Raw genomic sequence first — 27,616 nt, forward strand, 5'->3', positions numbered from 1 at the left:
TAAGTTCCCTTGAGGGAAAGGACTATGTCTTACCCATCTTTATCTTTTGGAATTATTCATTCATTCATCCATACATCAGTCATTCCATAAGTGTTACTGAGAGCCTAATATATTCCAGAAGCTTGGGATACATCAGTGAACAAAACAGATGGAGGTGAAAGACAGATCAAGACAACACATAATGAATAAGTAAATTAAATAGTATTATAGAGAGTGATAAATTTTATGGAAAAAGAAAAAATGAGCACAGGGTGAGGAGGATTGGGACTTGGGGTTGGATATATTATTAAACTGCAGTATTAACAAAGGTGATCAGAGTATGCTTCGCTAAGAAGGTGATGACAGAGCTAAGACTGAAAGGAGGTGAGAAAGTGAGCCAAGCAGGGAACTGGGGGAGGAGAAAGCACTTCAGACAGAGGGAAGAGCTGGGACATAGGCCCTGGAGAAGCATCATCCCTGGTATGTTTGAGGAACACAATGGAGGTGAGTTCAGCTGAAATTAACTGACCCCAGGGGAGTGCAGTAGAAATGGAAGTCAAAGTTCATGGGGGGCCAGATTGTGTAGAGCCACGTGGGCCAGCAGAAGACCTTTGGTTTTTACCCTGAGATGGGAGCCACTGCAGGAGGGACGCAAGGTATCTTATGTTTTAAATGGTCATTCTGCTGCTGTGTGGACAATAGACTATAAACATGCAAATTTATGTCAAAAAAGAAAGTAAATACCACCAGAACTTAAAAAAATAAAATCAAAGCTGAGTTTATATACTTGTCAGGCAAGGAAACACATCAGTGAAAAAGTTTACTAATTCATGAATTGGGAAAAGTCAGGGTTTTTTAAGTGCTAGAAAGAGGAAAGGGGGGTTCATGGGGGTGATGCTAATCTAAGATTGAAAACCAGCACCCTCATAGGAAAGAACAGTGCTGGATCAAACAGGGAACTTTGTTCACTGGGCAGAAACAAGTCTTCAGTTAGGTCTAATAAGGGTCTGGCCTAGGGGTCACTCAAAGTTCACAGTCCTTTATCAGCTTCAGTTGGTTTGAACCAGTTGCGGTATAACATAGCATCCCATTTTGATATCTCCTAGGCAAGGGCTGTAAGTGGAAAATTTTCCTTTTACAGTTGGGCACAGAGAAACCTGTTAGGAAGTTCTTGCAGAAATCCAGGCAGAAGATGATGGGGCTCATCCCAGAGTATACCATGGAGGTGATGAGAAACAGCAACTGATGGTTGGAGTTGCCCTGGAGACCGGAAAAGCTGTGGGTGGAAACGGTTTGGGGAGCAGATTAGGAGTTCATGTGAGTTTAAGATGTCAAATAGATGCAGCAACAGGGACAGTGAGGTCTGGCTGGTGACATAAAGTTGAGACTTGAAAAAGAGTATAGATGGTGTCAAATACCAGGAGCCCATGTGCAGTCAACCACTGGGCCAGTGAGATGGAGCCCTGGGGACTCCAACAGTATTTTCCCCTCCAGGTCCCAAATTTTAATTCATATATATTTTTATTGCAATGAAAGTATTCTTGTAAGCCTCCTTAGATATTTTGTGGAATGAAGTGGGAGTATAAATCAATGATCATTGCAACTTTCACTGTGCCTCATTTGGTGTTTTAATTTCCCCCAATTTATTAGATATCATTATACAGATAAGGAAACTGAGGCCAGAATAGTTGAGTAGTTTGCCTAGCATCATGTAGCTAATAAAGGCTGGGCTGGGATTTAAGCCCAAGTTCACCTGAGTCCCTTTTAACTCTGCTTCCGATAGTTTACTAATCTGGGTAGAGAACAAAGTTGACTAGAAGGTGAGGAGTCCCAACTGTTTGTAGTTCTGGCATGTTCCAACTTAGTGCAATAGTCTTTAAACTTCAGCATGTATCAGAATCACCCAATGGCTTGTTAAAAGACAGACTGCAGGACCTCAACCCAGAGTTTCTGATTCCACATGGCCGGGATGTGGTCTGCTAACGTGCATGTCTGATAAGTTCCCAGGTGATGCTGACGCTGCTGGTCTGGGGACGACACTGTGAGAAGCACAGGTTTAGCCGCTTTTCGCTGATTCTGCCAGTGAAATAGCCTGCCAAATGCCCAGGTCTCTCTAATTCCCCAAAGGGGATTAGAGGGGTGTCTGCTGCTAATTGGAACTTCAGAAGGGTCCTTGGTGATAATTCCTTCGCTTTTTTTTTTCCTTTTTTTTTGGCCGCACTGTGCAGCTCGCGAAATCTTAATTCCCTGACCAGGGATCGAACCCGGGCCCCGGCAGTGGAAGCTCGGAGTCTTAACCACTGGACTGCCAGGGAATTCCCAGTTCCTTCAGTTTTAACGTAGTTCTCTCCTTCCCAAGGCACATGGCTGTTGGGGGAGAGGGGATGATGGGGTGATGGCGGTTCAACTCCAGGTGCTCTCCAACACAGTTTACCAAGCTGTCCAGTAAGTTCTTCTTTTATTATTATTCTCCCAGCAGTCTCTTTGCCCTTTCCTGGGAACAAACTTCCATCATCACCCTTGTGACTCCCAACATCCATCAGGCACGGGGGGGTACAGGTATGGTGGGCCCTAAATGCTTACACAGCTATTGGGGGTGGGGGGCTTAAAGAACAAGAACACAAGCTTATAAACACACAATTAGATGCAGGGCCTTGGAAGAAACTTGTGCAAGAGAGGGGCCCTAAAGCTTAAGCTTCATTAGCTTCATGGGAAATCAGCCTCTGATCAAACAGGTCTGTATATGTCTAAGCTCCAATTATAGCCATATGCTTAGTTCCCATGGGGCTCTTGAGCCTCAGGCTAATCAGAGGATGTGGTCGATTCCTGTGTAAGAGAACCTGAGCATTTCATGGTTGAAGAGGCTTGTCTGCCCTGAACCTGGTAGTCGGTGAAGGGCTGCTGAGTCCTTGTGCCGCACATTGAAGGTAAGTTTTGACCCAGCTAAGGCACTCAGTTACTTATCCTTGGGCTTGATTTCTTAGGTGAGTTAAAAGCCTTCCAGATACAAACATGGAAAAGCCAACTTAGAGATAATACTAATTATTCCTATTTAATTATATCGAGAACAAAATTCGATTAAATTCTGACTCTAATATTCAGAAAAGTAAAAGTGCTTTTCAAAAATCAGGGTAAGGCTATTAAAATATAAAGTGCTTGCTTGACAAAGAAGACTACTGCATAGGCTAGCACTGTGAGTTTCTTTTGTAAGTCTTCCTGAAATTTTATTTTCCCATGTAGTTTGTTCCAAGACCTATTAGGGGTGGACTTGGCCTTCATACGAGGATTCACTCAACAAATCCTCCTAAGCATAAGCAAACGGCTCTGTAGTTAGGGGAAGTTACTAAGATAGTTACTAAATTAGGAATTAGGGGAAGTTACTAATTGATTAAAGAGGGAGTTTGTAGCGAACAGCCACGCCCACGAAAAACCTTGACCTAAGATGAAAAGGGCATCTAAGAGGCATGAGGTGGCTTCCTGAAGGAAGAGAGACCGCATTTGTGTTGAGCCTTGAAGGAAATATGTGAATAAAATGTCTTAAGAATTATTCCAAGACGGAGAAAGCCAGCATGAACATTGGACGCTGTTCTTAAGAACAGTCTGCCCTCTGCCTCCAGGGACACTGCTGCTTTACACACACACACACACACACACCCCAAAGGGCTTTCCCGCAGCAAAGTGGGCACAATCCAAGGGCAGGAGGATTCCATTAAGCGTTCCTGGGTTTTATGTCTTGAAGGCTACAAAGATGAATAGAGCAGGTCCGCGTCCCCAAGGCAGCGCCACCAGGAACTCAATCAGGCCGTGGGTATTCTCGAAGCGGCTGCGAGGCGGAGGTGCGGCCAGGAGGAGTCACTGGAATGGATTTTCCGCGCTGGGCCTCGAGGTCTGGACGCGCACTCAGTCCTCTAGAAGGCTCTCGCATTGCAGTACGAGGGATGCAGGGGTTCGTCCCCTGCTCACAGCAGCGTCCCAGCCTGCCCCAGCGCCCTGCAGCCCCTCCCCGGCACCGCCCCCGTACCAGGGCGGCTGCGCGTCCAGGACTCCCGGTCCTCACGTGATCGCCGTCACTGCCTCCGCGAAGCCTGAGCCGCCATCATAAGTCCTGGCGGCTGGGCCCTGGCCTGCCTCCCTCCTCCTCCTCCCCGGCGGGCCAGCGGTGACGGGTTGGGGGGGTGCTGCCCTCGTCCCTCCGGGCCACTGAAGCCGAGGGCCTCCGAGGGCGGGACGAGGAGTTCCGACCCACGGACCCCGGGGCGGGCAGACAGACGGGCGGGCCGCCCAGGTGACGACACGGCGGGGGCGGTGCCGAGGGCTGCGCCCCGCCCCTCGCAGGCCAGCGCCCAGAGCCCGCGGCCCGTGCCCGTTTCCAGTATGGCCGCCTGCTGTGCTTGACCCGCGGCCTCTCCGCTTCGACTCTCCGTAAGCGATGCCGAGGCCGAGGCCGTGAGTGACACTCTCGCTCACACGCACGCACGGACCCAGACCCACGCCCGGAGCCCGAGCCCTGGGCCCGGAACCGCTCTCGCCCCCGGCGCCGCGGCCAGAGCCCGGACCACGGCTCCCGCGCCGCCGCCGCCGACTAGCCGAGAAGGACCGCGCCGGATCTCGAGCGCGGCGGCCCGCGGCCGGCAGGGATGGGGAAGCGGGCCGGAGGAGGAGCAGCAGGAGCCGCCGCCGCCTCCTCCACGTCCCCCGGGGCCGGTCTGGAGCCCGCGGCCAGCCGCGGCGGGGGCCCGCGGAGCGCGGCCGCCGGCTTCCTGGGAGCGCTGCACCTGGTGATGACCCTCGTCGTGGCCGCGGCGCGGGCCGAGAAGGAAGGTGGGTGTCAGCCGGCCGGCATCTCCCGGGCCCGGCCCCGCGGCTGTCACCGCGCCCTCGCGGAGGCCGCTGCCGGGCTGCGACCGGGGAGGAAGGGCTGCGGCTCTGGGTTCGGAGGGCGGCCGAGCGCGGGGCTCGGTCCGGCGCGAAGTTGCTCGGTCGAGTCCCGTCCCGAGCCGGGAACTTGCGGTTCGGATGCCAACTCGCGGCGTTGGCCGCACGGAGTTGCTCTTGTTCTCCGTGATTCCTTCCCCTCGTCTTCCCTCTTGTCTCCTGTCACTGCCATTTCAAAACTTCCTGAGTTCTCATATATTATTGCCACTTGGCTCAATAGGTAGGAGGGGCATATTTTTAGACTTGATTGCTGTTAATAGGCAAATTTGAGGACACTTTTTTTTTGGTTGCGGTTTTAATAGCGGCGTGCGAACAGAGCTCACTTTAAAATGTAAAAATAGCGAGACTGGTGGAGAGGCTTCAAGACAGCTTACCGAATTTTACTTTGCATTTGTTCAAACATTTTGGGGGGAGGAATCTTGTTTTTTCAGCTTCCCTTTTCAGTATCGCTTTGCAGTATTGATGATTGTTTAGCTAACAGTTCTGTCTTTCTGTAGCACAATTCTGCTTAGCTCTCTATTAAGCTATTGAAAGTCTGTTTATATTTTTTACCTGTTTTAAGATAACTAATTGGGTGTCATTGTCTTTAATGTGAAAGACTTTAAAAACCAATGTCAAGTTTCTAGTTTGCAAACCTTTATCTATAATTTACAGTTAAGGGCTGACCCCTATTTTTAAAACTCTCGTTAGTATTGTATGACTGTAACACCGGTACTTTTACAGGGTTAAAAATCATTTTGTAACCGAGAAGACCAGATCTGTAATTTTGTCATTACTACGTGTTTTTGAGCCTGGGGAAATGAGTGACCGCAGAGCCTTCATGAAGAAATCACTAAAAGTGAATGGTTTCTAAAAACCTAAGCAAAACTTGTTAGTTTAGCTTCTGTTTCACACTAAACTGCCACTGAAAGAAAATAATTTCTTGCCACAATGACTTTAGGGTTGATGTTCTTTCTACTTTACGACTAAAGTCACTTGCTTTTTATTGTTACTGAGGGCAACAGCAAAGCAAACCAAATTAATGTTAAAGTGCAATGTGTTTCAGTTTACTGTTTATTTTTTGGCTCAAAACAGTACATTCTCTCACTTAACTCTAAACAACCTTAGTCTGGGTTAACATAGGTGGAAGTTATTCAGAGAATTGCCATCTGTAGAAAGGATTAATTGACAGAGGCAAGATTATTTCCTGAATAAAATATTGCTGCTTTAGGACTAGTCAGACCTGGGGTTGTCATAGTTAATCTTTGGTTACAGATCTGCAGTTGGTTCTTGTGTGGCCATGGTGCCCAGCACAGCCTGGCATGTAGTTGGTGTCCAATAAGTCTGAAATAGTACAATAAGTTAACGTCTCCTTGAGTTTAAAGTAGTACTTGGCAGGTATTGTGTCCTGCTTTTTCTCTGCCTTTGCTTACCTTGCACAGTGCCAGGCACACAGTAGGCATTTAACATTTGTTTGAGTGAGTGATTATATTCATGGGTCATTAGCACAGGGAAATAAAATGATTGAGTCTAGTAAAACATTAAGTTTGTATTGTCATTCTGCTGCTTATTTTTCCAACAGCCATTTTATGTGCTAATTCTCGGTGTATAGTTAAGTAAACAGATCCCTTGTTTGAGAAATGTCAGCCTAGGTTATATTTGCTAATTTCTCTTTTGTATAGTTTATAAGTTTTAGTACACCTCTTCTAATACCCATAAATGTAAGCGTTAGGGGAGGAGAATACCTGCCAGGGTGTACAAGGATGAAAAGATGTGGTCGAATCAGCCAGAGGTCCTGGCAGAATCAGACACCTTTTGTGGCCCATGTTTTGTCTGGATGAACAATTTGGATGGAGAAATTAGCTATTCAAGGTATTGATGGTAATTATACTAATATAGAACACAGGACTCTGCCCATCATAAATGGATCTGGCTCTAATCAAATATTCCATGAAGGTAGTTCCAAAAATGGCCAGTGCTTTCAGCCTCCTTGCTGATCAGATTCTAGTAGTTTTTGTTTGAGTAGAAGTGAGATTGATTTTCTTACATGAATGTGATACCGCAAATTTGGCACCATTCACCCCCCAAAGGATGCTGTTGGGTTTTTTTCCAGAAAATCTGGGCAGATTTATGAAGGTAGCTGAGTTCACTTTGTCCATTTACATCCTGAGGACTTTTTGTGTTTATTTTGGCAGTATAAACCATCATAATTTTTCAAAGTTAAGACTTACCTGCAATTTTAATGATGTTTCTCTGGGCATTTTGTGTTTTAGTATATTTCTATTGCAGCAGTATCTCACTAGAAAATCTTCAAAACAAAATAAAACTCATTGTCTTTGGAAGGAAAGCAGCAGAAATAGCTAATGCAGTTTTTCATGTTTGGACTAGATCTTGTTAATTTTAAGTCAGAAGCGTGAGCCATTCTTTGTCTTAACATCCTGTATGTCTTAACACTCCTATATCTTAACATCTGTCTTCACTGATCTATGGGGGTGTGAGCCCAGAGAAAAGGGACCTTTGAAGATGTTTTGACTCTGCTCTACAGTTTGTAAGGACCTCTGAAAGAGTTGCCAGAGATAGAAGTTACTGTAATTACTACAACTAACTTACTTATTCTGGATTGGTGTCAAGATTTTTCTTGAAGCGAAGATCTAGATATTAAGAAGAGTTAAAACAGGGGTGTGTGTGTGTGTGTAGTGAAAAAATATTAAAATATATATAGTGAAAATATGTGTGTACATCTTAAACGTATAACTTTTAGTGGTATTTTTATTTGTAAATCAGCCCATTCATTATTACAAGCAAATAAGAGCTTTTAAAAAAAAGCATCATATATCATGTATAATATAGTTTCATTGTGAAATGTGTATTTGGAGGGCATGGTTGTCTTTTAATTTATTATAAATGAAGAGCTACATTTTATGTATCTAGTAAATATAAAGTTGGATAAATTCTCAGGAATGTGATTGTTTTAGTCTGTGACAATTTATATTTGTGTCACGTGTTTTATCATTAATTGGCGATTTATGGCAGGGCGAAGTTTGACAGTCTTTCTTAGGACTTTTAAATTTGTCTACCAGATACTTTAGTTTCGTGCACAAATTAAAGCTGTATTTGTGACAGAAGTGCAGAAGGAGGGTACGAAAGTGTTCTCTCTCCAAAGCATATGAACAGAGTGCTTAGGAATAAAGGCCAGAAGAAAAGAGATAAAAACCTAATTTGATTAGGTTTTTTTGTCTTAGGATGGTAGAATTGATCAGGAGCGGTATTTACTTTCTTCTAATCAAATTATTACTTCCTAATGTAAAAATGTTTTTTAAGAGTGATTTTCTTAAGAGTGAAATGTTTTAATCCTTGCATGGGGGTAGAGTGATTACTTTTTAATTTAGGGCCTAGTAAGTAGAATATTCATTCATAGTGCTTCACTAAAGAACTTTCGTTGCTTGCTTTTACGAAAAGCTGTTTGCTCCTGCCTGGATCATTGGAATCCTCTAGTTGGAAAAAGTGTGTTCTCTCTTCCTCTTGCTAAGGACAGTTTTGCTCCTCTTTGTAATCCCTGCAGCCATCCCCATAGACACCTGCCAAAAAAATCAGCTTTTGGGAGTAGGTGTGAAATCATCTAATTTGTTATCATCCAGAGTAGTAATAAGCAAAACTACTCTTGGGGGAAAATGAAATCATTGTTGGTGCTTGATCTTTCAGAAATTCTCCTTCATCTGCATGTAGCTTGAGCTTTCTGATTGGCCTTGTCAGACTGAGAGGCCTTTTTTCTCTGGCTGAATTTTTCCTTATCTGCTGTAAGCAGCATCAGGCACTGTTGATAGCTGCTGCTTGGAACTTTTCTTCCTTCGTTTCTGTGACTTCGTACTTCTTGGTTATCATCCTGCCCTGTTGTCCCCGTTGTCTGTCTTCCTTCTCATGCACATCTGGCCACCACCACATGCTGCACATGTCCAGAGCAGAACTCTCTGGCGCTACCTCTGGTTTCCCAGTTTTTATTAATGCCATGATTATTCTCTCTGCCACGTTGGTATCGATTTTGACCGTTTACCGAGTGGCATCAGTGTCTGTTAACTTTCTTGGGCAGCTCTCCCACCGCCTCTGGCCTCCTGCCTGGGGCACTGCCCTAGGCCCTCACTTCCCAACTCTCTCCACTTCTCTAAAGTCCTGCAGTCCCCTCTCTGAATTTGCACTGTCTTTGTTACTCAGCTGTCATTCATTTTGACACTTAATCATATACTGCCTTGTTTAGCTCCTTAAATTGTTTTATGGGTGTCATTCTTCACCCAGACTGGAATTTCTATGGGGCAGAACATCTATCAACATCTGCAATATGTATTGATACATAACAGGCATTCAGTTTTTTTTTAACATCTTTATTGGAGTATAATTGCTTTACAATGGTGTGTTAGTTTCTGCTGTATAACAAAGTGAATCAGTTATACATATACATATGTTCCCATATCTCTTCCCTCAGGCATTCAGTTTTAAACAGAGCATTGCCTAGAATGACCTTATCCTCCCCTTCTCATATCTGAAACCTGGATTGAGAGTCCAGAGTACAGGTAAAACTCTGAACTTGGATGCAGGTATTAGCAATTCTGCTACAGTAAGACATAGGGTGACACTACTTTTTTCTTCCCTACATGTTGCTTTCTCTTGTAACTAAAATGAGTAACATATACTTATCTAAACCATCACTTTTGTTACTTTTAGATTTTAATATTTCAAGTCCTCATAAAACCCCAATTTATAGATCATGAAGCAAGCACAGAGAAATTAAGTTATATTCCCAAGGTAACAGAGCTGGTAGGTAGTTGAGCTAGGATTCCCTTGCAAGCCGTCTCTCCCTAGAGTCAAGCTGTTTAATCCTGAATGAGTACTTAAGGTAGTAGATTCTGTTGTGTACCAGCTGGATAAAGAACAGTCCTGCCAGTTCATGCAAAACCAATGTGTTAAGTGTTCAAGTGAGGTGAATTTTTTTTTGTTTTAAACAACCGTAAGCATCTATATCACTTTCTATTAACTTCTTAACCATTAAAATGATCACAGGCCACATCTGGATCATGTACGTTCTTAAAAGGAAACCAAGGAAACTCATGAATGGATGATCCATGGAATTTGCTATTTGGCATTTGGTATTTGGATCCAGGTATTTGGTATTAGAAGCCACTAACTCGACTCTTAGTTCTTGATGATTTAGGTACCTGGTATATTGCTTAGGTTAAAATTACACTGCATTCTGTGAATTCATGTACTTCTTAGTTCTAGATTGGTGTGACAAGTTAGTCTAGACATTTGGAATAGTCTCAGAAACTGGCCCTGTATTCAGAGGAAATGGAGATATCCAAAGGCTTTTAGTGGCATCAGATTTTGACAGTGGTGAAATCTCTTTCAGACTTCTGTGAGAAGTCTAGGAGCTCCAGATGTTCATTTCTGGTGTTTTGTTCATTCTTATGAAGGTGTTTTTGGATTAGGTGGTCATTATCATCCGTAGTAGATCAGTTTTTCTTTCATTCCTTTGTGATTGCTTTAGAAAGATTTTTAGAAAACTATAACTCTTGATTCATTTTGTTGAATATAGCACTTAGGGCAAAGGTCTGAAAAATGTCTAAGGTCTAAGAAGATCCTTGACATGGTCTGTCATGATAGAGCATCAGACCCATTTTATTTATTTATTTATTTCTATATATAATTGCGGTAAAAAACAAAACACATAAAATTTACCATCTTAACCTTTTTTTTTTGGCTGCGTGGCATGTGGGATCCTAGTTCCCCAACCAGGGATCGAACCCATGCCCCCTGCATTGGGAGCGTGGAGTCTTAACCACTGGACAGCCAGGAAGTCCCTGCATCTTATAAGTGTATAGTTCAGTAATGTCAAGTATATTCACATTGTTGGGCAGTGGGTCTCAAGAACTTCTTCATCTTGCAAAACTGATACTCTCTACCCATTAAACAGCAACTCCCCATTTTTCTCTTCCACCCAGCCTCTGGAAGCCACTATTCTACTTTCTGTTTTTTGTGAATTTGATTCCTTTAGATACGTTATATCAGTGGAATCATGCAGGATTTAACTTTTTGTGACTGGCTTAGTTCACTTAGCATATCGTCCTCAAAGTTCATCATGTCGTAGCATGTGATGGAACATCTTTCCTTTTTAAGGCTGAATAATCTGTTGTGTATATATATGTCACATATATATAATTATATATATGATATCTATATTTATAAAATATATATAATATATATTTATATAATGGTATATATTTATAAAATGATATATATATTTATATAATGATACATATATACACATATATATCATTTTCCCATTTTGTTTATCCATTTATCCACCAATGGACATTTGGGTTGCTTCCACTTCTTGGCTATTGAGGATAATACTGCTGTGAACATGGGTGGGCAAATGTCTCTTTGAGAGCTTGCTCTTAATTCTTTTAGGTATATACCCAGAAGTGGGATTGCTAGATCATATAGTAGTTCTATTTTTAATTTGTTGAGCAACTGCCATACTGTTTTCCATTGCAGCTGCACCATTTTACAGTTCCACCAACAGTGCACAAAGATTTAGTTTCTTCACATCCTCGCCAACACTTGTTATTGCTTTCTTTTTTTTTTTTAATAGTGGCCATCCTAATATATGTGAGGTGATAGCTCATTGTGGTTTTGATTTGCATTTCAGTAATAATTAGTGATATTGAGCATCTTTTCTTTTTTTTTTTTTAGACTTATTTATTTTATTTAATTATTTTTGGCTGTGTTGGGTCTTCATTGCTGCGCGAGGGCTTTCTCTAGTTGCGGCAAGCAGGGGCTACTCTTCCTTGCAGTGCATGGGCTTCTCATTGCAGTGGCTTCTCTTGTTGCAGAGCATGGGTTCTAGGCGTGTGGGCTTCAGTAGTTGTGGCACATGGGCTCAGTAGTTGTGGCTCATGGGCCCTAGAGCACAGGCTCAGTAGTTGCAGCTCATGGGTTTAGTTGCTCCACAGCATGTGGGATCCTCCTGGACCAGGGCTTGAACCCATGTCCCCGGCATTGGCAGGCAGACTCCCAACCACTGCGCCACCAGGGAAGTCCCGAGCATCTTCTCTTATGCTTGTTGGCCATTTGTATATCTTTTTTGGAGAAATATTTATTCAAGTCCTTTGCCCATTTTTTAATTGGGTTATTTTTGTTGTTGAGTTGTAGTAGTTCTTTATATATTCTGGATATTAACCCCTTATCAGATAAATGATTTGCAAGTGTTTTCTCCCATTTTGTAGGTTGCCTTTTAGGATTGTATTCTTTGATTCACAGAAGTTTTTAAGTCTCATGTAGTCTATTTGTCTATTTTTGCTTTTGTTGCCTGTGCTCTTAATGTCATATCCAAGAAAACATTGCCAAATCCAACGTCATGAAGCCTTTCCCTGTAGTATTTTCTTCTAGGAGTTTTATAGTTTGGGGTCTTACATTTTGATATTCATTGTGAGTTACTTTTTGTATGTGATGTAAGATAAGGGTCCAAATTCATTCTTTTGCACGTGGATGTCCAGTTTTCCCAGCACCATATGTTGAAGAGACTGTCCTTTCCCCATTCAGTTGTCTTGGAACCCTTGTATAAAGATCATGTGACGATGTACATGGGAGTTTATTTCTGGGCTCTCTATTCTATTCCATTGGTCTATTAATCTCTCTTTATACTAGTACCACACTGTTTTGATTACTCTAGCTTTGTTATTTGTTTTGAAATCAGGAAGTGTGAGACCTCAACCTTTGTTCTTTTCTTTCAGGATTGACTATTGGGTTCCCTTGATATTCCATATGGATTTTTTTTTAACCTCTTTATTGGAGTATAATTGCTTTACAATGGTGTGTTAGTTTCTGCTTTATAACAAAGTGAATCAGCTATACATATACCTATATCGCCATATCTCCTCCCTCTTGCATCTCCCTCCCACCCTCCCTATCCCACCCCTATAGGTGGTCACAGAGCACTGAGCTGATCTCCCTGTGCTATGTGGCTGCTTCCCACTAGCTGTCTGTTTTACATTTGGTAGTGTATATATGTCCATGCCACTCTCTCACTTCGTCCCAGCTTACCCCTCCCCCTCCCCGTGTCCTCAAGTCCATTCTCTACGTCTGTGTCTTTATTCCTGTCCTGCCCCTGGGTTCTTCAGAACCTTTTTTTTTTTTTTTAGATTCCATACATATGTGTTAGCATACGGTATTTGTTTTTCTCTTTCTGACTTACTTCACTCTGTATGACAGACTCTAGGTCCATCCATCTCACTACAAATAACTCCATTTTGTTTCTTTTTATGGCTGAGTAATATTCCATTGTGTATATGTGCCACATCTTCTTTATCCATTCATCTGTTGATGGACACTTAGGTTGCTTCCATGTCCTGGCTATTGTAAATAGAGCTGCAGTGAACATAGTGGTACATGACTCTTTTTGAATTATGGTTTTCTCAGGGTCCATATGGATTTTAGGATGGATTTTTCTATTTATGCAAAAAATGCTGTTGTGGTTTTGATAGGTTTTGCATTGAACCTGTAGATTGTCTTGGGTCATATTGATATCTTAACAATATTACATCTTGCAATCCATGAACATGGGATGTCTTTCCACTTATGTGTGTCCTATTCATTTTATTTCAGCAGTGTTTTGTAGCTTTCAGTGTACAAGTCTTTCACCTCCTTGGTTATTAGATTTATTCCTAGATGTTTTGTTCTTTTTTGATGCTATTGTAAATCACACCTGCATTGTATGACTAAGGGTTGTGAACTAGTTTTTGATAAAAGAAACATGGTCTGCTTTTGAAACAACAAATTCTGCAAGCTTAAGGTAGTTCCTTAGATTACTTGCCTATAAAATGAAATGTATTTTAAGCCTCTTAAGTTCTAACAGTTTGTGACTATTTTCTTAATCAGTTTTGATTATAAAATGTGACAGTCTAACTTTGGTTCTTAAGAACTATTTTTTTTCCTATGTAGTTATAGTATACATTTGAATCAAAACATGTGCTAATAAAAACCTATCTCAGCAGTAAATTTGAGAAATAGCCTAAGCCAACTCTACTGGTACAAATTAATTAGCGTTTGCATTCATGGTATGGCACAGGCCCTACTTAGATTTTATTTGGAGGGGAATGAGTAAATTGGAAGCAGAAGATTTTCCTAGGGAATTGTTTCTGGTACAAAGTTGCTTTCTAAGACTTAACTGTACTTATAAAGAGCTTTGAAATAAGGTTCAAATTTGTCATTCTCAAGTTTTACTTGGTGTCTAAGCAGTGTCTAAGAGAGGGCGGTGTGCTTTTCTAACTGGATCACTTATAAAAAGTGCTTCCATGAATTTGTGATATGGGCTCATGTGAAGTATTGCTTCTTGATTTGCAAATGGATAATAGAGTAGTGGTTAGCACTATCAAGAGGTAATGTCTCTTTTCGGGGCTAGTTCAGCAGTAGTTATGTTTCACAGGTAAGGGAGTTATTTCATATTTAGAAGTTTACCTCGCTGTACTGGGGGCTTCTCTTGGGTTATGGCTGGACTCAAAAATAGGTTACTGAGAATAGTGTTGACAAGAGAGGAAAGTAAGAAGGGAGCAGGCTGGCAATTAGATCTAATTTTATTGGAATCCTAGAGATTCTTGTAAATCGAAAATAATTTCTGAATATTGTCAGTTTCTTCCCAGCTGCATCTGGGTTTATTTATACTTGTATAGGATCTTGAGCTTCTGAAGGTTAAGGACTGGGTCTTATTCTTCCTGGACCTAGCATATTACGGAGTTCAACACATGGAATTCTGTCTTGGTAGGAGAAGCAGTAAACCATAAAGATGGTCATAAAGATGAACCAGAATGAAGAAAAAGTATTTATGAAATGATAATATTTATACAAGTTTGATATTGTACCATTTCAGGAATATATTATGTAAGCAGTTATTGCCTATAATTGGTAATGCCTAGAATTACTTGATGATGATTGCTAATGTTTATCAAGTTCTTTCTTTGTGTCAAGCACTGTACTGATTGCTTTGCATGCCTTACCTCTTTTAATCCTCACATTAATGTTGTGCGGGGCCACAGTCCTTCTTCCTTCTTCTCCTAAACCTCTTTGTTCTTGGCTACAATTCCTCTGTGGCTGTCAGTACTGCTGGGAGTTGCTTGTTTGTGAGAGTACAATAAAGGATTTTAATCTCCAATAAAATGAGACAGTGTAGTATATAATAATTCTTCTTGTGCATACAACTTAGAGGTCAGTTTGAGAAAACTTAATTTCACACAAAAAATTCATGTTGGTTGTAAAAATGAAACATTATAAAATATGGATGAGTAAATTGAGAAAAATTTCTGTAATCTATCAGGTAGAAAGAACCAACATCAGTCATCATCTCTCTTCCTTCTCCCCCATTTTTCTCCCCGCTACTCCCCATTTAAAAAATAGATATTGCCAAAATTGCCTTTGAAGAAAACTATCAATTCATGTATTTCAACAATTCTGTGTGAGGGTGCCTGCTTTCCCACATTGGCTGTTATCCTTTTAAGTCCTTGCCCACTTGGCAATAAAAGACATCCCTTTGTTTAATTGATTTTAAAAAATTGCTAGTGTTTCTTAGGCATGGTTTCATACCAGGTTGAGTGATGCAGTTAGGTGTAAGATGTATCTCAAGTTCAGAGAGAGGAGGGTTAGAGCTCCAGCTGGGGTACTAAGATCACATAACCTCGAGAAATTCTGGGTGACGCAAGGCAGTGTTCTATTTATGGACCTAAATCAAAGTGTGCATCAACAAGGAAGGAATTCTGGGAACCACCATTCCACTGTGCATGGCAAGGAGATGGGGTAGGAAGAACATACCAAACTCACCCCGTGAGTTATCTAAGTTAATGAGAGAGACGTCCACAAGAGGTAGGAAGTTGAGAAGTAGAAATAGTGATTCAGAGTGTGGGTCTGGGCTCTGGCCATCTCCTGCTTTCTGGCGATGTGTCTGTAGGTAAGTAGCATTAACCACTGTCTGTCTCAGGTTCACTATCCATAGAGTAGGGGTAATAATAGCACCTCTGTCATGGAGTTATTGCAGAGATTTACCAAGGTCGTGGGTGTCAAGCCCTTAGCACAGTGCCTGGCACATTAAAAAAAAAAAAAGAATTGCTGCTAAGACTGAACTGTTTTACACGTTTGCTGGCTATTTGTATTTCTTTTGTGTTGTTTGATCACATCTTTGTCAATCTTTCTGTTGGTGTTTGAATTTTTCTTTTTGACTTAAATGAACACTTAATTAAAGATTTCATATTTTTCCAAGTTTCCATTTGCACTTTTATGTTTTACTTTTCTATTTATTATTATTATTTAAAAATGTATTGGCCAAATCTGTCACTGTTTTCTTTATAATAGAATTTTTATAACTGTAGTCATGAGAGATAGTATTCTGTTTTCTTGTAATGTCTTTGCTTTTGGTATTAGAGAAATACTGGCCTCATAGAAATAGTTGAGAGGTATTTTTTCCTTTTTAGTTTTTTGAAAGAGTCAGCATGGAATTGGTGTTATTTTCTCCATAATATGTGGTTACCAATCAAAGAATTACAATTGAAACCATCTGGGCCTGGAATTTCTTTGTGGGTTTTTTTTTTAGTTATAATCTCAGCTTTTAAGATACAGGGCTGTTTAGGTTATCTGTCTTTTTCTGAGTGGGCTTTGGTAATTAAAATCTTTCAAAGAATTTGTCTACTTCATTTAAGTCATTAGATTTATTGAAAAAGTTGTACATAGTGTTCTCCTATTTCTTGAATATTTGTAGAATCTGTAGTAGTGACGCTTCTCTCATTCCTGATATTTATAACTTGTGTCTTTTCTAATTTTTCTTGATCTGGCTAAAGGTTTATCAATTTTAATATTCTTCTGGCAAACAGATTTCAGGTTTTTTTTTCTCCCTATTAATCTCTCTCTGTCTCTCTATTTCTGCTAAGATTTTTTATTATCTCCTTTCTTCTGCTTACTTCATTACTTCTAGTTTTTTAAGGTGGAAACTGAGATCTTTGATTTTGAGGCCTTTGGGGATTTACCAGGGATCTTTTTGTTATTGAGTTCTAACAATACATTGTTATGATTTTTATTTAAACTGTCCTTTTGTTTAAACTGTCAATGATTTTTTAAAAAGATTTCCAAGAGATTTGCATACATAGGTGTGTGAATATACATGTATATACATTTATTTATTTGTATATGTTTATATATATTTACATTTAGTTTATATCATTACTTATAGTTACCATTTCTAGTGATTTTCATTCTTTTGTATATTTCCACCTGGTATCATTTTCTTCTTGAAAGACTTCCTTTAACATTTCTTGAAGTGTGTATCTGCTAATAATGATTTATTTCATCTTTTATATGTCTGAAAATGTCTTTATTTTGCTTTTATTTTCAAAAGATATTTTTGCTGTGTATAGAATTATAGGTTAATATGTTTATTTCATATGTGAAGTGTCTACCTTCACTTTCTTCTTCCTTTCATTGTTTCCCACGAGAAATTTGATGTCATCTTTATCTTTGTTCCTCTGTATGTAATATATCTCTGATGAATTTAAGATTTCTTTTTTGTCACTTGTTTTGAGCAATTTGATTTGATGTCACTTGGTATAGTTTTTTTTCATGTTTCATGTTTGTTGAATTTCTTGATCTATGGATTTATAGTTTTCATTAAGTTTGGGAAATTTTCAGCTATTATTTCTTTGACTGTTTTTCCTATCCTCCTCTCCTCAAACCCAATTTGGGTACTCTGGGTATTCATGTATTAGGCAGCTTGAAATTGTTCCCACAGCTCACTGTACTACTTAGTTTTTGCATTTTTCATTGTGTTTTGTTTTGGTTGTTATTGCTGTGCCTTCAAGTTCATCAGTCTTTTCTTTTGCAGTGTCTCATCTGCCATTAATCCCATCCAGTGTATTTTTCATCTCATACATTGTATCAATAGTTTTCATCTCTAAAAGTGTGATTTCAGTCTTTTTTATATCTTTTATTTCTCTACTTATTAACTTAACACATGGAACACATTTATAATACTTTTTAAATTGTTTTGTCAGCTGATTCTAACATCTGTGCCGGTTCTAGGTAGGTTTCAATTGATTATTCTCATAGTAGTTCATGTTTTCTTAACTCTTTGTGTGCTTGATGATCTTTAATTGGATGCCAGACATTTCAGATTTTACTTTGTTGGGTTTGTTGTTTTGGCTTCCGAAAAATACTCTTGAGCTTTGTTCTCAGATGCAGTTTAGTTAATTGGAAACAGTTTGATCTTTTTTGGGTCTTGCTTTTAAGATTTGTTAGGTGGGTCAGGAACAGGGCTCAGGCTCGGATCAGTTATTTTCCACAGCTGAGGCAAGACCTTCCTGAGTCCTCTATCCAAAAGCCCATGATGTGTGGGTTTTTCCAGCTTGACTGGTGGGAACAGGCACTGTAACTGGTTCTGTGAGTGCCCAGCACTGTTCCTTCTAATCCTTTTGGGTGGTTCTTTCCCACTTTAGGTACTGATCAGTACTTTGCTGAGTACGGTGACCCACTGTAGTTCTCTATGCGGCTCTCTCCTTTATGATATTCCGTCCTGTGAACTCTCACTGCCTTGGTTTCCTTGGACTCTCAGCTCTGTCTCATCAACTCAGAGAGTCCACCAGACTCTATCACAGTTTCCCCTCCCTGTGGCCTAGTAACTCAAGGCAGTGAGCCAATTGTAGGGCTCGCCTTGTTTGTTTCCCATCTCTTAGAGATTGTTTTCTTCGTTGACTGATATTTAGGATCTGAAAACTATCATTTCATGTATTTTGTCTGAGTGTTTGGTTGTTTCAGGTGGGAGGGTATGGTCCCTGTTACTCCTTCATGCCCAGAGGTAGAAGTCTAGACATCTATATCAGTTATTATTCTCCAGTATAGCCAACGTTGTTATTTTCAGGTGTTATTCCCAAACCTGTTGCTACAGAAAAAGTTTTGGTGATTTCAGATCAGATAGTGTGTTAGTATCCTATTGCTGCCATAAGAAATAACCACAAGCTTGGTGGCTTAAAAGAACACTAATTAATTATCCTACAGTTCTGGAGATCAGAAGTCTGAAATGGATACCACAGGCTAAAATTAGGGTGTTGGTAGGGCTGTGTCCTTTATGGAGGCTCAAGGGGAGAAACTGTTTGCTTGACTTTTCAAGCTTCTTGAGAGGCTGCCACATGCCTTGGCTTCAGCCAAGTCCTTCTTATGCTGCCATCTCTCTGGTCCTCCCTTTTCTGCTTCCCTCTTACACTTTTACGGATATTGGGCCCACCCAGATAATCCAGAATAACCTTATTATCTTAAAGTCAGCTGATTGCAATCTTAATTCCATCTGCAACCTTAATTCCCTTTTGCTTTGTGACCTAACATACTCACAGGTTCCTGAGATTAGGACATTGACATCTAGTGGGTGGGGGAACGTCATTCTGCCTGCCAGAGATAGATGGCTTTCAGCATCCTTCTCATCTGCTGCACACGTTTTTCTTTCTCTTTATGGTGAAGAAAAATGATATACTAAGGATTTTCTTCCTAACCTACACACATTAAAAAAAATTATTAGAAACAGTGAAACTCTGTAAACCTACATTTTAAAAAATGTGTTGTATATAGCTTGTCTACCATACATAATATTTAGAGGTAGTTTATTTTAATTTCAGATACAATTCATATATTAATTTTTGTGGTTTATTTGCTCAACTTGTGAATTGAGAACTTTTCAGCCCGTCGTATCTGGCAATCTGTAAAAACTTCTCAAGTGTGTGAAGTATTGCCACAAATGTAATTTTAGGCAGGTGTCAACCTACCTTATATTTCAATATTTTTTTCTCTTAAAATCGTATAATAGTATCTCTGTCCCCACCTCCTACCCCCACACACTCTTATCACAGTTAACTTCTTGTGTTGTTGCTTTTTATCATGTATAACAGCCTCAACTGGCTGAACATCTGTTCCTCCACCTGGCTGGGTTCTGCCTAGGGTCTCGTGCCTGGTAAATAGACAAGGTGAAGGCTTTGCAGATGGATGACTTTTCTTCACATATTAGTTTATCGTTTACTAGCTGTTTGTGTCCTGGGGACAAATTATTTAATTGTGGACTTTTCTCATCTATAAAATTGGAACACACGTGCTTAATAGAGTTGTTAGGCACTTTACATAGGTACTCAAATGTTAGTTTTTGATATCTTTACAGAGAAGACTTCCTACCTTCTTACATTTTTTCTTCTTTTTCTAGGCTGTTTCCTCTGGCCTGTGTCTCTATTTTCATCTTCCCACCACTCCCCCCCAGGTAAAGAAACTGTGCCTGGAGCTTTTGTTTCTTGGATCAGTTCTTAATTCCCTCTTGCCCCTTACTGAGCAAGGAAAGCCCAAGGACAAGGGAAGCCCAAGGACACACCCCAGAGAGGTAGCCATTTCTTTAAGGTGTCGTGTTTTATTTGAATGATATATGCAAATTTTGCATTCCATTCCATGCTGAAAACAATTTTTCCTAAGTGAATATTCCTGGAAGATATTTCATGTTTCCTACTTCTTGTTCACAGCTGTCCATTCCTGGAAGTACTTTTTAACTGGCTACAGCAGCGCTATTAAAGTAGTTCTCAGTCAACAAAGAGAAAGGAATGGAATGTTGCCAGGGTCTTGGTTTGCAGCGGTAGACTAACCTGGACCCTCTCGCGTTCCTGCACAACTTAGCATTGGACAAGTTATGAAAGGCACTGAGTAAAATTTAGAGAAGTGGACGATTCTCCATCCCTTACAGTAAGACCAGGCAGTCCACTGTTGCACGACAGACTGCTTTGGAAGTGAAGGCACATGGTGGCCACCAGCTACTTGTGGGAGAAGGGGTTTGGCTTTCAGTTTCATGGGTCTATTCCTGTAGATTCTTACTACATCAGTTTCTTTTTTTCCTTTTTTTTTTTAAATTTGAGCAGGTTGTATACAGTGATATATGAGTAATTTTCGCCAGATGGGTATGTAGATATGTTTCTGAATCATTGTAGAATGAGTACTCCAAGACTTTGGAATATCTGTGCAGAAAGATACATTCAGAAATATCAGAGAAGGCCTGAAAGTGTCATTCATTAGATTTTGAAAAGGAGATGTTTTCAAAAACGTAAGCTAGGCGTTTGGGTGTCTGCAGACAGAGTTAGGGGAAGGAGGTCTGTGGAAAGAGGTGGATGGGTGGCAGAAAGACCTAAATAAGGTGAGCTTGGCCTGGGGCCTGGAAGAAACTAGTAATAAAGCAACATTGTCTGTCTAACCTCCCCACCACGCCACCTCCAGGGGGATGGTCTTAAGATATACAGGGTGATTTCTCTTCAGAACCTTTGTACAATTGCAAATAAAAGTCTTAATTTATACATACTCAGTGGTCATAACACATCAACAGATTACACTTGATTGAGTTAAGTCAGCTAATTCACCAACATAAGTGTTGTCATTTCCTTTTTGTTCTGGTGGGAAGGCTGTGCCTTAGAAACTGGCTTGGGAGGTGAGCTCGGGAAGGGTCCCCTCCCCCTGATGACAGCTCTCTGTCTTCACCACACAAAGGCGAGTGGAAGCCGTTGGGAGTCACTCTTGCTTTGTGCAGGCTTCCCCCACAAGCACACGCCAGCACTGCTTGGCGAACTTTCTGATTTATGTTTTGGTCTGAACATCTCCTTTCTGGGGTGAAACTCGTTCTCAGAGGCCTGTTTGCAGGGAGATAGGAGTGCCCACTGTTATCTGCATTGTGCATGAACACAGCACGTGCTCAGTACATCTTGACTCAGTTGGAAATTGAATCACACACTGAAGACTGGTTCATGACCATCTCTGTGTTCACCTCAGAACTTCATGTTGATTTCTTAAAATGTTAATACTTAAAACGTTAACACCACATTGGTTTTCTTTTCTTTTTTTTTTAAACATTGCCCTTACCTAGAAGTCATATCTCAGGTTCTTATTTGGCCACCAGACTAGGCTGAACACTGGCAAATTAATTCATTAATTTTGATGCAGTGGGTGCCATGTCCTAGGCTGGGTCTAGAAAGATAAAGACGCAGTTCTGGCCCTGCAGGACCCTCCAGCTTGGTGAGGTGAGCAGGACTGCAGACAGATGCTCATGTCACAGGTCACAAGTGCTTATCAGGATAGGCCAGTTACTGCGGGCAGGGCTCTCCAAGTGTACACGTGAGGTGGGGGGACAGAGGACCTCAGCTGGGAACTGTGAGAAAAGACGTTCACTGTGATCCAGTTTACACGTCTCTTACTGGGACCATTTCTTCCTTATAAGCAAAATGCTGGGCTTTGAATAAAGCTTTTGGGGTCCATAAATAAACACATTTTGAACTGACCTTGTGCTTAGAATTAGTAACTCATATTGGGGTCTTAGGCTTGACACTGTAGCTTTGTTACGATGTGTCTCAAAGAGGGAGTTTTATATTTCTTTTTCCTCCTCCCTTCCTCCCAACCTAAAAAAAGAAAAACCCTAAAAAATGATGTAAGACATCCCAACAGGATGTTTCATGTGGGAAGACAGCATGGTTTGATAAAAAGAAAAGCAGTGAAGCTCTAGTACTTACTAGCCCTATGACTTTGGTCAGGTTACTTACCCTATTTCGTCTTAGATTAAATGGGAATAAAGGCACTTTATGGAGAGGTTGAGGAGATTAAACTTTTGGTTTGAGGGTGCTTGATAAATCTGTCTACCATCACCTTCCCTCCTCCAGTATCGACCCTCTTGAGAAATTCCCCATTGTAAGCTTTGGATTAGCGAGTATACAATCTTTAATGATAGGTAATTTGTTCATTACCTATTAAAATTCCTTATTTCCGTGTGGTCTTTATACTTTGATTTTTTATTCCCTTTTCCTTTCTGCCAGTTGGTTTGTACCAAGGAAAAGTAAATAGGTGGAACCTTTTCAAGGCTTCCTTCCTGTTGTCACACATGTGAACACATTTCCACACTGTCCCATTTTCAGCTACACTTCCCATTCCCTGTCAGTGTGCATCTTTCACGCAACCAGTGATCAGCGAGCCTGCCACTGGGCTCTGAGAATATGTTTAGGAGTAAGATGTAATCATTCACTTCCAAGAATTTCTTGTTAGAGAGCCAGGCATAAACAAATAATTATAGTGTATCAAGGTTGTGTGTGCAAGCGGAGGGACTTGGGTGGACTGTATAAAAAAGCCTGTGTTGTTCAGCCGTATATAGTGGAGAGAACATTACCAGTAAGGCTGTTTGGTCTGGTGGACGTAACCCAGGCTTACAGCGAGTCAGGACACCGCTCTGTAGTTCCATTCAACTCATCTTGCCACCTGTCTAACAAGTGTGCCCCTTAGTTGTTGTTTCAAGTGGCGGGCAGGTGTGGCTGAATTCAAACCTGTGAACACTCCTGGGAGAAGTCTGGTCACAGCAAGCTCCCGTCTTCCTGGTACGTGATCAGTCTTGTCATCTTGCCTGAGGAGCCTGGCTGCCTGTCTCGTGTAGAGACTAGACATACAGTTGACTTGGGAGTACCGCCGTGACTACTGTGACCTTGAGAGGGTTTTCCAGCCCTCACGCTTCGGCTTCCTGATCCGCTTTAATGGAGATGGTTGGAGTATCTCCCTTCTAGGGTTGGTGCGAGGACGGCGTCGGGTCATCTTGGCAGGCAGTAAGTGCTAGATGAGTGCTGGCTCTTGTTGATGTCGCACATTCATATTATGGACCAATCTGTATGACTTGTGTAATCCCAAGAGAGCCAGATTGCAGTTATGTTCAGCTGGACCAGACTGACTCCTTGGTCTGAAGATATTCCATGTATTCAGCTCAGCAAACATTTATTGAGGGCCAAGAAGTGTGTCGGATGCTGGCTTGGTCATTGAGGCCTCGGAGATGCATAAGAGGTAATTCCTATCCTCAGGTAGCTTATACTTTGCATTTGTAGCGTACTCTTTGCCAAAGTACTTTTAAGATCAGGACACTCAAAGAATCAGATTTTAAAAGTGGAACAAATGAGAAAATTAGAAAAGTGTTCTCTCTTTCAAAGGAAAATATCAAGTAGTTTAAGTAAAATTGTCCCTTCCAGACCTTATTAACCACCCCAGAAGGACTTCATCTGAGTTGGATACCAGACACTATGCAGGTTTAACATCTGCTGAATTAATGTTGCATTGAGCAGAGAACCAGTCGGCTTCCTCTGAGGTTTACATGTTCAGTATATGCGTCAGCTCTAGTAATCAGATAGTTTGACCTACTATATATCCATGACAGAATTTTCTTTTATGACAAGGGAAGAAAAATATACCCCTGTCAACTTAATGATGACAGGTTAAATTAAAAGTTAAAGTTGATAATCTTGCTTGTAAAGTTTTTCTTTAGTTTCTAGTTTCACTTTAAAAAATTGTTTTCTTTAGGTTCTGCTGTCTCGCCCTTTACAGAATTTTCCTTACATGACTATTCTTTCTCTGCCCAATTAGATTTTTAGATCTAGTTAAAAGAGCCACACCAGGAAACTTGGCTAATGCCACCTTTTCTACCTTTATGTGAATTTCAGAATTATATTTAAATCATTTCTCCATGAGCAGACTAAAGAAGGATAGAAGCGAGCTTTCAAAGGTAGCCAAGTTACAATCTAAATTCATTGGAGAGTTTCTTCAGATTTCCGGAAGCAGTAATTTTCATTGCACTAGGGACTATGTAAACAGTCTGTGCTGTTCGTGTGATAAGATGAGCTGGTGCCCAGTCATAGGGCTTGTCACACCACCCAGAGTCATTCTTCCTGGTTTCCACTAGGTGCTTAGCTGAATGGCCCTACAAATGGCCCTGATAGTTGGTGCTTAGTAAGTGGTGGCTATTATGTGCCAGATACTGTACACAGTAGTGCCTGTTTAAACAGGAAATGTAAATGCATATTTTATAGATGAGGAAACTGGGGTTTCAAGACCGTGAGTCAGTGTTTTCCCAAACTTTCCTGATAGTAGTTAATTGTATACATTTAATTTTATCCTTTGATAATGCCTCCCTATTTTAGAGATTAATATCTTCCTTACCAGGATTTGCTGGGATTAAATAAGAATAATGCATGCAGATTGTCTAGCTCAGTGCTCAGTATGTACAAGGCATTCAGTAGATGTTGTTAGACATTTTTCTCTGGTTATTTTTATCTTGCAGTGTTTTTCTCTCTGGAAGTGAAGGTGTATAAGGAAAAACAATCTGATTGCAAAAGGATTGATTTAGTCAAGGACATTATTTCTTAAGTATGTATTTAACAAGCTCCATTCTTAGTTACATGTGATTTTTGCTTTCCTCGGCAACATTTGACTGTTTTAAGAAATTGTTGGTAAATATTGACTTCTTCCTTAACTGTATTCCCCTGTGCTTTATATGCAGTGGAACTGAATTTATTCTAAAGGGGGAGGTATGTGACTTGCATACCAATTTCAGTAATAGGAAGTGACATGAGCAAAATTGCAAGGAAACAGAGTCAAAGATCAGTCGTGAAAAAACCCAGTGTAAAAACAGTGCTGTAACAATTCTCCCAATTTCCTAAATTTAACAGCAGTACTTTTGAACTTGTAGGTGGTGGTCTCCTTTATTTTCTTTTGTCTGAGGACAGAGGAGTTCTGATTGAGAAAGAAAAGGAGACCTTTGACTGCAGCTATATGTGGTAATGGGTGCGTAGGGATTGCTAATATCCTATTGGCAGAACGGTCAGGAATGTGAGCGCTTGGTCAGTTTTTTTGTTGTTTTTAAATTTTATTTATTTATTTATTTATTTTATTTTTGGCTGTGTTGGGTCTTTGTTTCTGTGCGAGGGCTTTCTCTAGTTGCAGCAAGTGGGGGCCACTCTTCATTGCGGTGCCACGGGCCTCTCACTATTGCGGCCTCTCCCGTTGCGGAGCACAGGCTCCAGACGCGCAGGCTCAGTAGTTGTGGCTCACGGGCCTAGTTGCTCCACGGCATGTGGGATCTTCCCAGACTGGGGCTCGAACCCGTGTCCCCTGCATTAGCAGGCAGATTCTCAGTCACTGCGCCACCAGGGAAGCCCTGTCAGTTTTCTTGGAAGTAGTTGGACTATTGTAGAACATTACTACCCCGTGTCACTTCTGTGTAAGTCTGTGGGTCAGAAAACTGGATTGACGAAAGTGTTTATATTTGAAAAGATAACTTATTCTTTCAAATATTAATTCCGTATCCAAATATCTTGCACTTTTTTTTGGTCTTTTTTTCACCTTAATTTTTTTATTCCTGGATATAAGATTCTTTTTTTTTTTTTTAATTTTTTTTATACAGCAGGTTCTTATTAGTTATCCATTTTATACATATTAGTGTATATATGTCAATCCCAGTCTCCCAATTAATCCCACCACTATCCCCCCCCACCCCCCGCCACCTCTTTCCCCCCTTGGTGTCCATACGTTTGTTCTCTACATCTGTGTCTCTATTTCTGCCCTGCAAACAGGTTCATCTGTACCATTTTTCTAGGTTCCACATATATGAGTTAATATACGATATTTGTTTTTCTCTTTCTGACTTACTTCACTCTGTATGACAGTCTCTAGATCCAACCACGTCTCTACAAATGACCCAAGTTCATTCCTTTTTATGGCTGAGTAATATTCCATTGTATATATGTACCATATCTTCTTTATCCACTTGTCTGTCGATTGGCATTTAGGTTGCTTCCATGACCTGGCTATTGTAAATAGTGCTGCAATGAAACATTGGGGGGCATGAGTCTTTTTGAATTATGGTTTACTCTGGGTATACGCCCAGTAGTGGGATTGCTGGGTCATACAATAATTCTATTTTTAGTTTTTAGTTTTTTGTTGTTGTTGTTTATTTATTTTTGGCTGTGTTGGGTCTTAGTTTCTGTGCAAGGGCTTCCTCTAGTTGTGGCAAGCGGGGGCCACTCTTCATCGCAGTGCGCGGGCCCTCACTATCGCGGCCTCTCTTGTTGCGGAGCACAGGCTCCAGACGCGCAGGCTCAGTAGTTGTGGCTCACGGGCCTAGGTGCTCCGTGGCATGTGGGATCTTCCCAGACCAGGGTTCGAACCCGTGTCCCCTGCATTGGCAGGCAGATTCTCAACCACTGTGCCACCAGGGAAGCCCTATTTTTAGTTTTTTAAGGAACCTCCATACTGTTCTCCATAGTGGCTGTATCAATTTATGTTCCCACCAACAGTGCAAGAGCGTTGCCTTTTCTCCACACCCTCTCCAGCATTTGTTGTTTATAGATTTTCTGATGATGCCCATTCTGACTGGTGTGAGGTGATAGCTCATTGTAGTTTTGATTTGCATTTCTCTAATAATTAGTGATGTTGAGCAGCTTTTCATGTGCTTCTTGGCCATCTGTATCTCTTCTTTGGAGAAATGTCTATTTAGGTCTTCTGCCCATTTTTTGATTGGGTTGTTTGTTTTTTTTAATATTGAGCTGCATGAGCTGTTTATATATTTTGGAGATTAATCCTTTGTCCATTGATTCGTTTGCAAATATTTTCTCCCATTCTGCGGGTCGTCTTTTCATCTTGTTTGTAGTTTCCTTTGCTTTAATATCTTGCACTTTTAATAGAAATTTACCACAGTACATTTGCTTAGAAGAAAAGCTTTGTAATACATGATGTAGTACAAACAGTTATCGAAGTGAAAATCATATTGTTCTAGCAATCTTAAAACTTTTTAAAGCTGACTACTTCCTAGGACCTTAAAAAAAAAAAAACGCCATTGAGA

The 27,616-nt window shown here is 40.8% G+C and overlaps 1 protein-coding gene across 1 annotated transcript in view; it reads left to right on the plus strand.

Annotated features, from left to right (window-relative positions):
* The first annotated feature begins 806 nt into the window (after positions 1–806).
* TMEM131 (transmembrane protein 131) overlaps positions 807–27,616 on the plus strand; it is a 195,050-nt gene continuing 168,240 nt past the window's right edge. Inside the window, 1 exon segment of the mRNA XM_036872423.1 lies at positions 807–4,800. Coding sequence (XP_036728318.1) covers positions 4,617–4,800 — 184 coding nt within the window. The 5' untranslated portion in view covers positions 807–4,616.

This window comes from Balaenoptera musculus, chromosome 13, assembly GCF_009873245.2.
Source record: "Balaenoptera musculus isolate JJ_BM4_2016_0621 chromosome 13, mBalMus1.pri.v3, whole genome shotgun sequence".
Taxonomy (NCBI): Eukaryota; Metazoa; Chordata; class Mammalia; order Artiodactyla; family Balaenopteridae; genus Balaenoptera; species Balaenoptera musculus.